The following is a 16,826-nucleotide window of genomic DNA, read 5'->3' as shown; positions in this document are numbered from 1 at the left end:
GTTCAGGTGACCACAAACCTTTGTCCATACAATCTATTTTCAGAACAGCTGCTACATTTCCTGAGAATACACTTTGTATGATATTAAGTGTCAAATTCTATAGGATCAGCAGCCATTTCATGCACTAGATAACATATTCAGGAGTTTACCCTGTAACAAAAGTACACACTGAAAAGTGTTTTTATATATATATATATATATATATATATATATATATATATATATATATATATATAGGGTATATGCTCCTGGCTTAAAATCTACAGAGAGACCAACTTTATGGAAAAGTGGAGATTGAAAAGAAAAAAAAACGAGAATGTGACAAAGCCTTTAGACAGTTATTTCTCTTTTCCTGCCCTATGTAATGTGTCTACCCTGGATCCAAAGTTAATGAGCAGTAGCCTTGTCTCCATTTCCTACCTCTCGGCCCATTTAAGAAAGTAATCACAAGCACACACACACACACACACACACACACACACACACACACACACACAGACATAGATTCAAACCATGTCTATTAGTCCAAGTTTAATATCATTACACAAATACTGTGAACCAAAGGAGGCAGCTATGGTGCCACATAATCTGATTATTATGGATGTTACATGACAGAAGTCTGTCATGAGGAAGAAAGCAAAAAAAGAATGTGTGGATAAAGAGGATTAAAAAAAGAAATGTGTGGTGTAAAAGAGAAAGAGGCAATGAGCAGAGGTAGTGCACTTCATGGCGTTAACTCTCTTAGTCTGCTTACATACAGATTAGACACCAACAGCTTGAGTAAATACTCTGGAGAACCAGCAATAGTCTGAAAACTACCATAAGCACAGCAGGATGTAAACAGAACACACATATACACACACACACACACACACACACACACACACACACACACAAATATTCGCAACTAGTCGCAAATAATCGATAATGAAATTTGTTGTCAACAAATATGTTATCGAATAGAAGAACTTCTCAAGTTACAGGTTAGCATGACGGTCAGAAAACACAGGCGCTTGCGAAATGGCGGAAAGTACAGGTCAACCAGCAGCAGGAAAAAGTGTGGGGCCCAAGTCACAGATGAAGGCGAAACTTCAGCATGGTGAGTAAACACTACATAATCCTCATCATGTGAAAATGGTATAGTTTTATGAAGTGCTATTGTGTAAACTGTTTGTTTGCTAACTTCAGGACAGTCGCACTGTCAGGGCTTGCGAGCATCAGGTTGCGCAATCAGCTCGCTCGTGACGTAATGATGGATTCAATTAAAACAGAGTGAACAAACACTAAAAGCAGCAAATAGCAGCAGCAGTAAATGATTATATTTGTAGTCACTGTTGTGGTTTTCAGCAAATGCTTTTGCATTAGTACACCAATGCATTTTTTTTTTTTATCAAGCCTGTTAGCCTGCTATTCCAGTCTCTTTTTCTAGCATTCTTTCTACTACAACAGTAACTTACCCGTTTTCAAACGTGATTTACTGTGACTTTACTATACGCTCAAATGCTTGTTTTCAATGTTTGTATATTTAATTTTTGCATATATATCATTTAATTATTATACGAAATGTAAGTAATTATATATATTTTAGATGCTTAAATATTCACAAATGAACAAAATGTCTATATATTTTAAACATAAATTGTCAAAACAATATTGTATTTTATTTTATAAAAATTGTTTTAGCATGGTTGTCAACTTGTAATCTGCAATTATAATAAAAAAACAATACAAATGTTGATTTACTCAAATGCCTTGCATATTCAAAAGCTTTTTTTTATTTTTCTATTTTACAGAAAGGAACAACCCAGTATGAGTGAATCTGTTCAAAGTGAAATCCCGAATACACTTCTCAACAAGCAGCCGATATAATCTTTATAAAAGTTCAAAATTAAAGATAGTTTAACTCAATATGTGGCTTTTGCATTTTATATACACTTTTTTACATAAATACCCTAAATTGGGGTTTTATATAGTTATAATAAGTAAAACATCTAATTACATTTTAAAAAATCTGATGAGTCAATTAATTGATTATAAAAGTAATTTTTAGTTGCAGCCCTAATAAATATCTCAATACACACATATACTCTAATGCAAAAGAAAAAAAAAAAGACCACATTTAACAGAATGACAAGCACCACACACACGGAGATACAGTGATTCACTGCAACATTAATCATAAAACCACCAACCGCCACATGATATGACTTATCTGGGCATTACACAGTGATTTTTGTTCACGCACTGTTTCCACTACACCGGCAAAAGAAGGAGAGACGCTAAAGCTTTTATTACCATGATGAAACACTCTCGAATTCACCATGCCATCAAGGTCGACCTGGCTTTTAATCATTCCTTTACAGCTTCCTGCTGATACATATCATATTCATTACATCGAAGCAATTGATGTTTGTCTCAAATGTCATTGCTGTGGCTCCACATTGCAGGCTAGATATAAGTTTTGGGGTCACTCCACAATGACAAATAGCGACCGTGTAGATGGAGTAGACAGATCCGACTATATGGCTATAATTACAAGGAGACTGTAGAAAGCGCAGCAGGGTCAAACTCACTGTGAATTCTATATGATATGGTGTTTAGCGTATTCAATGCAGCTGTGTGTACACTGTAGCACATGCCACAACATTACACCCTCATAGTTTTTGTGTAAGTAGTAATTTGAATTGTTATGGTAGAAATGCAAATAAGATTTTTTTCGTTTAGCAGTTCAATTTTTTCAGTTAGAATTTGTTGTGCCAAAGAGCTGTCCAAAGACACTAGAGACAAAATTGTACACCTCCACAAGGCTGGAAAGGGCTACGGGGAAATTGTCAAGCAGCTTGGTGAAAAAAGGTCCACTGTTGGAGCAATCATTAGAAAATAGAAGAAGCTAAACATGACTGTCAATCTCCCTCGGACTGGGGCTCCATGCAAGATCTCACCTCTCAATGATCCTAAGGAAGGTGAGAAATCAGCCCAGAACTACATGGGAGGAGCTGGTCAATGACCTGAAAAGAGCTGGGACCACCCCACCATTTCCAAGGTTACTGTTGGTAATACACTAAGACGTCATGGTTTGAAATCATGCATGGCACGGAAGGTTCCCCTGCTTAAACGAGCACATGTCCAGGCACGTCTTAAGTTTGCCAATGACCATTTGGATGATCCAGAGGAGTCATGGGAGAAAGTCATGTGGTCAGATGAGACCAAAATAGAACTTTTGGGTCATAATTCCACTAAACGTGTTTGGAGGAAGAAGAATGATGAGTACCATCCCAAGAACACCATCCCTACTGTGAAGCATGGGGGGTGGTAGCATCATGCTTTGGGGGTGTTTTTTTGCACATGGGACAGGGCGACGGCACTGTATTAAGGAGAGGATGACTGGGGCCATGTATTGCGAGATTTGGGGGAACAACCTGCTTCCCTCAGTTAGAGCATTGAAGATGGGTCGAGGCTGGGTCTTCCAACATGACAATGACCCGAAGCACACAGCCAGGATAACCAAGGAGTGGCTCTGTAAAAAGCATATAAAGGTTCTGGCGTGGCCTAGCCAGTGTCCAGACCTAAACCCAATAGAGAATCTTTGGAGGAAGCTCAAACTCCGTGTTTCTCAGCGACAGGCGAGAAACCTGACTGATCTAGAGAAGATCTGTGTGGAGGAGTGGGCCAAAATCCCTCCTGCAGTGTGTGCAAACCTGGTGAAAAACTACAGGAAACATTTGACCTCTGTAATTGCAAACAAAGGCTACTGTACCAAATATTAACATTGACTTTCTCAGGTGTTCAAATACTTATTTGCAGCTGTATCATACAAATAAATAGTAAAAAAATCATACATTGTGATTTCTGGATTTTTTTTTTTAGATTATGTCTCTCACAGTGGACATGCACCTACGATGACAATTTTAGACCCCTCCATGATTTCTAAGTGAGAGATCTTGCAAAATAGCAGGGTGTTCAATACTTATTTTCCTCACTGTATATACTGTATATATATATATATATATATATATATATATATATATATATATATATATATATATATATATATATATATATATATGTTTGTTTGCTGGTTTTAATAATAAGTGTCTTTCATGTCCACTTTTTACTTCAGGGATCCCCAACAGCATCAGTTCATTTAAGCATTTTTTTCAAGTATAAAGGACCTAGCTTTTATGTCGGAAAAAGTTTATGGTGACTATCACTATATTTTTCAGAGATTTGCCGAAAGCCTGTTGAGGAACCAGGTGTTTAATCGCAGATGCATTAATTGTAAAGGTGTTATATAAAAATCCCTGGAAGATCCTCTTTTTTATAGAAGTAGGCCTTGTAAAAGAGGGTGGGCACAACGTGGGATATAGATGGTCTATAATTCTGAGTCAACACATGACAGGAAAATCATAGGGGCAGGGGAATGTGCTCTCGAAATTGCGCTACTACATGATAGGAGGAAAAGAGGGAACAGAAGATTTATTCATGTATGCTTCTTAATAACTGGGACTGGAAGGCTAAAATGCCAGCCTTGTGATTTCATTTTAGACATTATGAAAATGGCCTCACATCCCTCTGGCTTTCTGTCAGGCACTGAGTGTGTGTGAGTGTGTAAGACAAAGAATAAAAGAGACAGAGAGATAGAACATGAGGCTGCAAAATAACTCTTACCATTAAATATATCTTTCTTTTAGCTTGTGGATCATGTCAATGAGGAAGGTCCCTGTTATGTCCATGAAAGCTGTAATACGTAAGGACACTGACTGTGCCTGAGAATGTGCAAGCATAGTTACTAATACCAGGGGGGCCATGAGGCTCCTAAATTCAACTGTGATTGTTTCATGTTCTCTAATCACCGCTGTTTTCAGCTTCAATTTTGCACATATTTCGCAGTCTCCTTTCAAATTGTCCATTGGCCTCTTTTTTTGTACAACACCAATCCTCTTAGCTTGTCAGTCTCTGTCTGTAGGCAGCACTGATGTGTGGAAGAAAGAGGGCTCCTCTGCTAGCAGGAAGCCTTGGAGAGAAGCTGACTACCGGTAATCAATAGTCCTCGCTTACTGCTCTGTATTGAGCTTCGCATATCTTCACTTGTAGATATGAACTGGTTAAGCTTAGAATATATGGAGCATAAAAGATATACAGTACATTTTAAAAATAATGAGATAAATTGCATTTATGAAGAGTAGATTCTCCTAGACTGGTTTTGTAGAAAACTAGCTCCTTATACACTATAAATCACTTTGCAGGATCATGGAAATAAGCTCTGGAAAAAAAAAATGAAACAAATTACTCCTATGCCTAATAATAAATTATTTCAAGCACATCGAGTATCGAGCTTATACCAAATTCCTTCAGGGTAATCTCGTATCGGTAAAAATAAATTGCTATTCAGCTTGGCAATGACGTATTCGCTTTGCTAAAGTTCAATTATATAGTTATTCTACCTTCAAGCAACCATGGAAGAATGTGTATTAGGAAATAATCAATGACATGCCACATTGTTGATAAAAAAAGAAAAAAAGGCTATCCTTAATGTGTGTGAATTAAGTACACACAGGTTATAAATAATTGTTTGGCAAAACTACTAGATGCTGTAATCATGCTAGCAGCTATGAATTACGAAAGGTCTCATTAAACTGAACATTGTTTTTCTACTAACGCACGGCACAGATATATCTCATCAAATTGATTTTCATAAGGAAGTCCTGCAGGGGGTAATTTTTTTTTTTTTTCATGCAAGCTTAGTGGCACTGCATTCACTCAATTAACCCCATAATGCGATCGATTTATGCCTGGAAAGAAGTCATACACCAGCAATTTCCTATGAACCTCTTGACATATCTTTTATAGGACAGCCTATAAAAGTTAAATTACATGATGTTTGAAAATACAGGAGGAGAGTGAGTCAAGTAGAAAAAGGTTTTCACAATCACACACACACACACACACACACACACACACACACACACACACACACACACAAATATATACAGTGGTGCTTAAAAGTAGTGCTTGAAAGTTTTAAATTTTTTAGAACATGAATCTATCAATGCGTTATGTAAATAACAAAAGCTTGTGGATTTGCTTTTGCTAATCAGGATTGAAAAGTTTACAAAAAGCATCTCTAAAGAGTTTAGACTTTACAAATCCTCAGCCAGACAGATTGTGTACAAATGGAAGAAAAAACAGGAGTACTGGACAAAGATCACACCAGAAGGAAGACATGTATCGGTCTACAAGATCCAAAAAGAGCACTGCTGCCTGTCTAAAGTTTGCTAAAGATCATGTAGATAAGCCAGAAGACTACTTGAAAAAGTTTTTTTCAATGAGACCAAAATATTTTTTTGGGTTTTAGTGCAGTAAACAGAAGCATTATGTTTGGAAATAGGAAAACACTGCATTCCAGTATAATAACCATTGTATCATGGTTTGGGACTGTTTTTTTGCATCTGAGACAGGATGCACCAAAAGTCATTATAAGACAAGTTATTATATTAAAGATTGGCTAAAAAGAACCAATCTTAATGTTTTGCAATAGCCAAGTCAAAGACCTGACCTGAATTTAACAGAAATGCTGAATGGACCTGAAGTAGTGAGAAAACACAAATATCTGTTCTCTACTGAAGACTGGGCAAAAATTAATTAAAGCCGTTGTGCAGGACTGATCAACATTACTAATGCACACAAGATACCGAAAGCAAAAGTTCACAAACAACCTAAATGGTTCACAAGCTTTCAAGCACCACTGCATATATTTATATACAGTATACGGAAAAAAATTGAGAGCACTCATTTTATTAGCTTGCAATCAATTCAGTGTGCTTTTCTGTTTTACCATTTTTATATAAAAAAAAAAGAAATACAAATAAATAAATATAAAAGAAGTGACATTAAAACCTTCAACACAACACACAAGATATAAAATAATAAAACTTCACCAAAAAAATATATTTTTAATCACTAAACATTTGTTTTACTGCACCAAGTCTCAAATCAAGCACAAAAATCTGCCATTAAAACGGGCAGTGTGAAACCATTACAAAGGTTCCTTCTGGTGTCCTGATAATTTACGTAATTTGAAACACCAAAATTACTTTAAAACATTTACAAGAATATTTGTCTTCATGCTCTTTGTTGAATATAGTTTCACTAATAATAAACATACATTTGCATAAAGCATCCATTTGTGTCTTTGTTATTGCTGATTAGAGCATATAAAACTTGAAAAGTATTAATTTAAGGTACATTAAGCAGCAGGAGGAAACAATACTGGAACACTTACAGTCCTGCATCGAGCTACTGATACTTGAAAGCACAAGATCCTCTGCTTTTTTTTATCTCCCAAGAACAAGTAGAATGCAGAAAATATTAAATTGGCCAAACAGCAGGTGTATTTTCCGAATATATTATTTTCTCCTGCATTGCTGATAGACTGCTGTAATGAGTGTGTGTGGATATAAGGAGTGAGTTGAAGGGCACATGAGAGAAAACACCCGTATTTAAATTTACTGCAGTTTTCTATTCAGTGAAGTGGTGACAATATTTCATGTCTAAATTTTCAGATCCGTCCTGCCATTATTCAGTGCTTGCCTAAATAAATGTGTGGCTAAGCCACTCATTTTCAACCTGGCACATATGTCAACCTGCTCTAATGCTAAGCTGCCAGAGCTGTTGGCACACACGTCCTCCCAGGTGCTAGAGATGCACCTAGCGTCTGCTGTCCAAGCAGCTCAGCATGGGAGGCTGCCAGCTAAAATGTAAAAAAAAAAAAAAAAAAACGGAAAAGAAAGAAAAATAGGGCTTCATTCCAAAGAATGAACATCAACAGAACTGGTTGTACTCTCCATATCGTATGTATTCTGGTCTTTTTTTTTTTTAACCCAGCCAACATAATGAAAATCAATGGCAGGCTTATTATTTTTACTGCTCTGCGGCTGTGATTACAGTTGTGCTGTGTGCATCACATCCACTGACACTGGAATACCAAACTGGATGCACAGCAGGAGTGTACCACTCAGTGAAGCATAATGCGATCAAAACGTCAATCTACTATCACTACAATACATCATTCCATCTAAAAAATGTTTTAATGATTTAAAAAAGATTTTAAAAATTCTTGATAAAATCAGTATGACTTGTTCATTGCTGTTCTAACAAAAGCCAGACATACCATACACAACTGCAAAGTTTTTGTACCATGCTAATAAAATATAGATCCTAATAGCATCTTACTAAAACATCATCAGGCGATCGATAGAGGCAGATGGCAATTTGCTTTAATGTTCCCTATGTTTGTCCAATATAAATGAAATGAAAGTGCATGAGCTTGTATTATGACATAAGGCGACACTACTGCATCATTTCTCCTGTGCTGGATTCTGCAAATGCATATCATCTGCTTTTAACATAAACACTGATCAATAAACAATACATTAAAAGATTAATTTGCTAAATTCTTAACCTTTAATCTTTTAATCTTTGATAAAAATGCTACAAAACACATCTACATTCTAGTGGGTTTCTTTATTGACGGTTAACTTGAACACCATTGAATCAGGACTAAGTTCAGCATCTAATCCCCTCCTGCCAGCTAACATTTGCCCTTTAGTAGATTTCTTTTTTTTTTTTTTAAGAAAACAAACAATTAAACAAAAAAGACTGAAAAAAAAAGAACAATGAATTCTTAGATTTATTTAGCTTGGTTGGTTATGCCACTATGTACAATGTGTTCACAACACCACTCACCACAACTTTCTTTATCACTCTCTAGTTTACATGCATCCACACTCGAAAGAAATTCATAAATGAAGCGATCATACACAAACCTTATGATGTCAAGTCTATCTCTAAATAATAATCAAAACAACCTGTGACAATAAGGGTTACAAATTTATCTAAAGTTATTGCTGTGGTAAAGTTATTTTTTTTATTACACTCCGAGTTTGAGTAAAACCAACCTTGGTAAATGTTAAGAAGTAGATCTGAACCATGACCAGGTCTGCAAGTGATTCTACACTAATTCTAAAATGTTAGAATTGATTTTCATTTATTATAACAATCTCTAATTAGTTATAATTTGAAATGGTCTCTTTTGTACTACTGTGTAGATTTTATGTCTACTATACTGATGTGGAGGTTAAATGCTTGCTAGCAAGTTAATCAATACTATAGTTTAGGTGCTAGCTGCTGAATCCAAATACTGTATGTTCACACTAACTTTATAACAGTTACTTTTCTCTTACAAAAGTCAGAAAACTATAATCAGCAAACTGTTAACTTGACTTCTGCTATTTCCTCACTAAGAGCATTTGTTTCTATGTTTGGTTGTAGTGTTTCGCCCAGATTCTCTAATCTCCGGCAGCAACGGAGCAGTGCTGCTCCTCACACAGGAAAAAACTGCAATTTCCTTGACACGAATTAATCCCGTGTTTAATCAAATTTCATCAGGTTTGACATATTACCGGATTTCAAGGACTACAAGGTTAAAAAAATGTTTTTTTAACAGTAACTATTCTCATCTATTTTAACAAAGCTGGATTCTATCCTCTGTGCCACACTTACTCTGTTTCTCCATGCATCAAAGAGCCAGTCAGACTTTATAGTCCTTTTTCTAGTTTCCTTTCTTTTCTTATCGCTGAATTTCACTTTATGCTGTATTTTTTGTGCAAAGTATCCCTTTTTGAGGCTTTTCATATTCGATGGTAGCAAAATGTTTTAGTCTGTCCCATCAGATTCTTAGACTACAATGTAAGGCTGGTACTCATTTTTGATTTGCCTTACAGTGATCATTATCTAACGAATTAATTAACACACACAGCAGTGAGTTTCATGGCACAAGTAGGTGTCACATTGGGGTTCCTACTGCCATCCCAGGAAAATGCCATGTTTAGTGTTTTATGCATTGCTGCTTTCAAACACTGTCAAGAGACATTTCAATTTCTAAGTAACACTACCAACTCTTGATATTACATGAGAAGATTACATCCTAAGAGAAAGCCATTTAATAACTAAGCCCCAGGGCAACAGCCACCTTACACTAAGAAAGAATTTATATATTACAGGAAAAATGATGAAAAAGTTTAGATTATCCAGGAACAACGCTGGTTACTGAATAAAGACTCTATTTACAATAATATCTGCACTATATATATATATATATATATATATATATATATATATATATATATATATATATATATATATATACATACACACGTGTGTGTTAACATACACACGTGTGTGTTAAAATTAAATGGTATTTAATTTAATAAAAACGGTTCCCTAATGAGAAGGTCTAAGTCCATTTAAATGATCATACTGTTAAGAATAGTTCTTAATAGATAAATGTTTAGTTTGGTCAAGGTTTCATTGTTCAGGAAATTTTACCTGACATAATATGTTCAAACTCTAAAACATCTAATTAGAGATATATATATATATATTTGTATAAAAGCTGGGAATTACTATTTTGGCTATCATGGCTATTTTCTAATTAAACAACATTTTTTGGTGAATGTCCTGGATGTGACATTAAATATTCATGAGTTTACTTGGCATAACACTGAATTGTGCAACATATCAGACTGTTACCAAAGTAAATGCTGCTTGCTAAATGGCAGATAATTAGCCAGTTGGGACCACTGACGCTAAAATGTTAGTCACGCGACAGGCCTAAATTAAAAAATAATGCCTCCAACCAGGAGAACTGATCACATTGGAGACAATTATGCACATCAACTAGCTCATTGATACGCGTGCTCAATTGGTACATGACAGCCTTGCAGTTAATTTAGCCATTTTTTCATTAAATGTAAATTTCACAAGAGACAAATCCGGAGATTCATTATAGCGAGATGTGTGTTAGTGACTCAAACAAGGAATGACTCATTGGTTATGTCTTTGAACATAAATCAGCATTTTCTTATCAACATTAACTGTGACTTGTTAGGAGTAACAATATATATATATATATATATATATATATATATATATATATATATATATATATATATATGGTATATATAAGGTTGATTAGTGGTGACAGGGGTGTTACTGTAGCATGCTATTAACATAAAGTGCATTATTGGTTCAGCTAAAAAAACAGACAAAAATCTGTTAAGGGTTTATGTAAAGGTCATGTGTAAAAAAAAAAGATATATATTTATATATAAATAAATAAATTATAATACACCCATTTGCAACCAACCAGACCTAAAGAGCACTAGTCAGACTTTTCCTCTCATTACTGTCAGGTGACACACAGGAACATTGCTTCACACATGAACATTGCTCCTAGGCATTTATTACTGCTTCTGCTGCTGCCTTTTGAAAATAAGATTTAAAGCAATACCTTCATTACTGCAAATAGCACGATGAACTGCCTCCCCTGAGACTGGCATAGTACATAATTCATCACAGTGATCTTCATTTAAACTAAATGGACTGAGCTCCTCGACAACATACATTAACAACAACCCAAGTGTCAAGTGTAGGAGCCTGAATGTCTCTATCTCTGAGAAGTTCAGGTTGAGACCAATCACCACAAAGATTGTATGTGTTTGTGTGAGGGACAGTGATAGATAGAGAGAGAGAGAGATCAAGTAAAGTCGTATCAGTATATTCCATTGCCCAGTCCAAATTCTCTTTTTTCTCGCTTTCTCTCTCTTTGTGTAATTCGATCAAGATATTTCATTTTATTAATCGCATAATTATCATGAGTTAGTCACAACTTAAATCACACATTTTTATCTGTTCTAAGTTTGTCTTAAATTAATAACAAAGTTTATGGTGCTTGATTTGAGAGTTGGTGCATCAGTAAAACAAATGATTTAGTGATTTTTAATATATGAGTAAAGAAAGGACATTGTGAATAGAGCTGAAACAATTCCTTGGGTAACTCGGGTAAATTAAATTAAATTAAAAAAATTATTTGAGCCAAATGATTTGCCTCAATGCCTCGTTTAGTCCATTTAACTACACACAAAGCACTGTGTTTTCCATGGACCATTATTACTGACGCACCACCCACAAAATTATGGACCGCTCTGGAGAGGTAAATAAAAATGGAGGAATGGGGAAATAGTGAGGAGAAGAATTAGGCTAAAGAAAACGGCAGAAAGTTTCCAAAGTTCGGGATAATTTGAAACTAAAACATAAAGAAAACACCGTACAGTGAGGTTACCGTTTTAAAAGTAATTTTAAATAGATTTTTAGAATTTTTAAAAAGTTCAAAATGTCCCTCTGCAGTGGCCACATAGAGTAGGTAGTGGAGCACATTTTTGAAGCTGCCAATAAATACACTAAATAGGTTTAGTTTTCACAGATGTTCTTGTATGCAAATTCAGCAATAAAAATACAAAATTTCTAAAAAATAAAACAAATTTCTTGTTCATTTTTAGAGACTGGTCTTATTTTATCTATCTTATTTAGTATTTCTCTTTAATAAATAAACCGTACTTCTTATATGATTACTGGTTGCATTGATGAAATAATCGTTGTATATATACATACATATATATATATATATATATATATATATATATAGAGAGAGAGAGAGAGAGAGAGAGAGAGAGAGAGAGAGAGAGAGAGAGAGAGAGAGAGAGAAAAGATTCTACTCCTCAGGGAAATCTCAAAGGGGCCACAGTTTACTCTATTAGTTCTTAAACTCTGCACTTAGACACCATTTTAACTTTATTATTAATTCCATGGATCACTCATTACATACTTATTCAGGCATATTATTTTATTAGAAACATTTATAAAGCTGTGTACTTTATTATTTTGGATATGTATTGGGGCCAGAGATCTTTTCATGCCTTAATTCACCAAAGTGAAACACCTGTGGGCCCCTGACCATCAGACCCACCTGCTACTCTTCCCTTTTGCCATTATAATAGCCTCCACTGTTCTGGGAAGGCTTTCTACTAGATTTCGGAGTGTGGCTGTGGGGAAATTGCCCATCCAGCCATAACAGATTTAGAAAAGTCAGGCACTGATGTTCAGTGAGGAGGCCTGGGGTGCAGTCTGCTTTCCTGTTCATCCCAAAGGTTTTAAGTGGGGTTGAGGTCAAGACTCTCTGCAGGCTACGCAAGTTCTACCACTTCAACCTTGGCAAACCTTGTCTTTATTGGTCTTACTGTGTGTACAAGCTGGAACAGGTTTAGATCATTTAGTTTCAGTGATGGAAAATTGAAAAAGCTACAGCATAAGCTACAGCAAGTTTCCAACATTGTGGCTACAATTTAAGGAAGACTACATATGTGTCTAATAAGGTTATTAGATCCTAACATAGTTGGAGCTATGATCTCCATAGATATGTACATATGACAATGTTTTTAAATATATTAAGAGAGAGACACCTTTAAACCTGGATAGACACACCTTTAAACCTAGATACAGCACAAAAGTGTGTAGAAATTCTGTTGCATCATTGAGACATATGAACAACTTACATATTACTGTATAAAACCATTTATAAGTAATGTCTTCTGAGTCAACTTTTTACTTTAACATGGTCTATTCAGTTCATATTTTCTGAAATTACCCACAATGCTGTTGAACTACTTGTTGATAACGGTACCAATGGGAATTAGACCTTGCTTCTTATCTACCTAAAGAGACTAGAGCAGTGTGTAATCTAGAAACATTCCAAAGCTTCATCTTTCATACCTTTAGTACTAATGTTCACCATCATGTCATCTCGCAGATCGCAAACTAGCCGAACAGATTCTCTGACATAACTCATCGCATGAGCAGCATACCGCTGTATTGCAATCTGGACCATGGGCCCCAAAGATTGTTCTTTTAATTGCGTCTCTATTAAACTTTTTATTAATATGACATAAATGCCTTTTGTTTTTTATGAGCTAACAGTGAACCCTGGCCATTATCCCATTCGTAAGATTGTTAAAATGTTTTCTTAAAAAATAATACCATTGTAACTGGTGCCAGCATGGAAGACAACCACAGTTATTTCTATTATACCTTCAGCATGTAACCTTCATCTGGAAAGGAAAGTGTATTTTTTAATGAAATTATTGTTATTGTGGAACTTAAAAGGATTTTAAAGACAGAAGTCATCTCAATTCGTTTTGAAGATGCACCACATTCACTTTCCCAGATGAGATTAACAGTACAAGCCTACAGTTATAAATGTAAAGATGGCATACACTATTTCTAGTACTCTCAACCACCCCAAAAGCATGAAGTGGTAGTAGCCACCAGTATACATAAGTTCTACCTTAAACATATATCTCTCACTTGGAAACAGATATAGTGTAGCTATGTGACAATTATAAAATGTTTATGTTTCAGGAATACTCTATCCTGATAAGTCACTGTGGATCTATCCTTAGAACAATGTAGTGTAGCCAATCCACCTATTAAACTGTTTTTGGCAGATGAGAAGAAACAGGAGGACTCAAAGGGAAACCCACATGTACACATGAAGAACATGCACATAAACCCCAGACAGACAGTGTACAGTACAGTAGTTTTACCCTATATCTGAGATCCTGAGTGTCTGTATGTTTATGATTTAAGGTACAGTATTTACTATAAATAGACTGGATTTTGTTTTCAAAGTAAACTTAGATGCAAATATTTGAAATATTATATACCATAGCTATAAAAGATGCACAGTATTACCCTAGTGTCAAGGAAATGTTTTAAGATTAGTAGTTTTTTCCTATGAAAGGGGGTAGTCTCTGGTTGTCTTTTCGATTTTGGAATTTTTTATAGTCTATATGTCTTCAACAGAAAAAAAGAAACCAGTATTTGTCACATACATTACAGTACAATAAAAGTATTTTCTTATCCCAGCTTGTTAGGAATCTGTCAGAGAGTAGGGTCCACCTTGGCACAAACCTCCAGGAGCTGACAGGGTTAAAGGCCTTGCTCAAAGGGCAGATTGGTTGGACCCCACAACCATCTGATCAGTAACCCAGAACCTGAACCACTGATCCACCACTGCCCCACCACAAGAGGTGCTACTAATAGCAGCAGTGTAATTTTTGTTCGGCTTGCAGTTCGGGATATGTTTTCACACTTCCTAGGATGCCAGTTTTGTATATGGATTCGTTCTAATTTTATGCAAATCGACTATTTAGGGTGCTAATGTGCGCTTCGAGACATTGCCTGTTTAGCGTGTGTTCCTGCTGGTCAGTAGAAAAGTGCTCTATCTCCACCTGCTGTCGTGTGGAAAGAACCGGTGTGTCCCAGCAGGCAACACACACCCGTGTCCACGCGGAGTCGATCCATGTCCGCCTCCCCTCAGCGCCCAGACTCACACTCGGACCAAGAAGTGTCCAAGTTAATGACAGCAGCGTTGAAGTGAACTGAGATCAGAGCTGAAAACTGAGTCGTGAGACTGGTGGAGAGGGACGGGTTAACACTCAGTACTCTCCAAAGCGCTCACCCTGCATCAAACCACACCAAATTACACACAGATCTGAAGATCTCTCCAAATCGCGACTTTGGTGCTACACTTCTCTCATTCCGACAAGCAAATCTCTTCTCAGCACTTTCTCGTTAAATGCCAACATCCAACGCGAAGACTTTCATAGATCGATCCTCTAGAAGAGTGTGTTCATGCACAGCGTGCCCATGCACTATAAGCAAGTGTGAAAACCGAGGCATTCTCTCTCTCTCTCTCTCTCTCTCTCAACAAGCCCGGTTTAAAGCTGTCAAAAGAAACGCTTTTCTCCACCAGGACGTGCCCGAACTGCAAAACTGTGGCCGTCTCATTTCTTAGAACGCAAGCCTTTCAGTTCTCTCTCTCACACACACACACACACACACACTCACACTGTGCACACTCAGGCCAGCCCAAACACTCCCACGCGCGCCGGGAACCTCAGCATCACTCCAACGTACCTTCGCTGCCGCTGATGAGCAAGCCGAGCACGAAGAGCAGATGCCCGATCATTGTTTCAGGAGGGACGCGTGCTGACCGCCGCCGATGCCTGAAGTCACTTGGATGTTCGTGTGGCGAGTGCAAAAGGGGGAAAAAACCACAGCTCTTCGATTCGCCCGCTTCTCTCTCTTTCTCTCCTTCTCCCTCTCTCTCTCTCTCCCTCTCTCTCTCTGCTGTCTCGCGCGTTCCGTTACCGACGCGCGCGCGCACTTGTTAAAATCCGCCACTGGAGAGAGAGAGAGAGAGAGAGAGAGAGAGAGAGAGCGCAGCAACACGAGCTCAGCATCAGAGATCCAACGATTCGATTAATCGTACGACTTAATCGAACCGTGCAATAGCTGATTTGTTTGGTTTCTTACTCAGTGCAAGATTTTCTCCCTTTTCTCCTGTCAGGTTTTTTTTAATCATTATTATTGGTTTGGTTTGGAAGAAGCCCTACACTTTACAGCCTTCAAGTCAAGACGGGTTTAGAGTGAAACACCCTCCTACCCACACACACTCATTTTACACACACATTCACATTTTATGCAAACTTGAGAATAGATCAACAGATGCCACATAATCCCACACCTGCACAAAAATGTAACCAGAATACTTCAGAAAGCTGATCAGTGTCAACACAAATCAAGGTTTCAATGCCTTTAAACTAGGACAGCGTGCTATCAAGACTATACCTTAGCAGTACATCAAGGAAAGTCACATAGATACCCTCAGACGGAGGTAAAGTAATAAAACAAACAGAAAATAACTTTTTTTTAAAACCTAAAAAAGTTGAAGTTTTCTACACTACTGCCAAGGATAAAATTCTTAATCAGATAAATAGCAAAGTAATTTCTGAACCAACAAAATGCAGACCAAAGAATGTGAAATAAATGGTATTGAGAAGATACAATCACTAAATGAACTTGTGTAT

The 16,826-nt window shown here is 36.6% G+C and overlaps 1 protein-coding gene across 2 annotated transcripts in view; it reads right to left on the bottom strand.

The window, feature by feature from the left end:
• ncam2 (neural cell adhesion molecule 2) overlaps positions 1-16,131 on the bottom strand; it is a 182,308-nt gene extending 166,177 nt beyond the window's left edge. For both annotated transcript variants that reach the window (XM_046845810.1, XM_046845811.1), the window contains exon 1: positions 15,874-16,131. In XM_046845810.1, coding sequence (XP_046701766.1) covers positions 15,874-15,925 — 52 coding nt within the window. In that variant the 5' untranslated portion in view covers positions 15,926-16,131. The remainder of the gene's footprint in view (positions 1-15,873) is intronic.
• Positions 16,132-16,826: the final 695 nt, after the last annotated feature.

The sequence above is a fragment of the Silurus meridionalis genome, chromosome 3, assembly GCF_014805685.1.
Source record: "Silurus meridionalis isolate SWU-2019-XX chromosome 3, ASM1480568v1, whole genome shotgun sequence".
Lineage (NCBI taxonomy): Eukaryota > Metazoa > Chordata > Actinopteri > Siluriformes > Siluridae > Silurus > Silurus meridionalis.
This window is presented reverse-complemented; position numbering and strand designations above follow the sequence as displayed.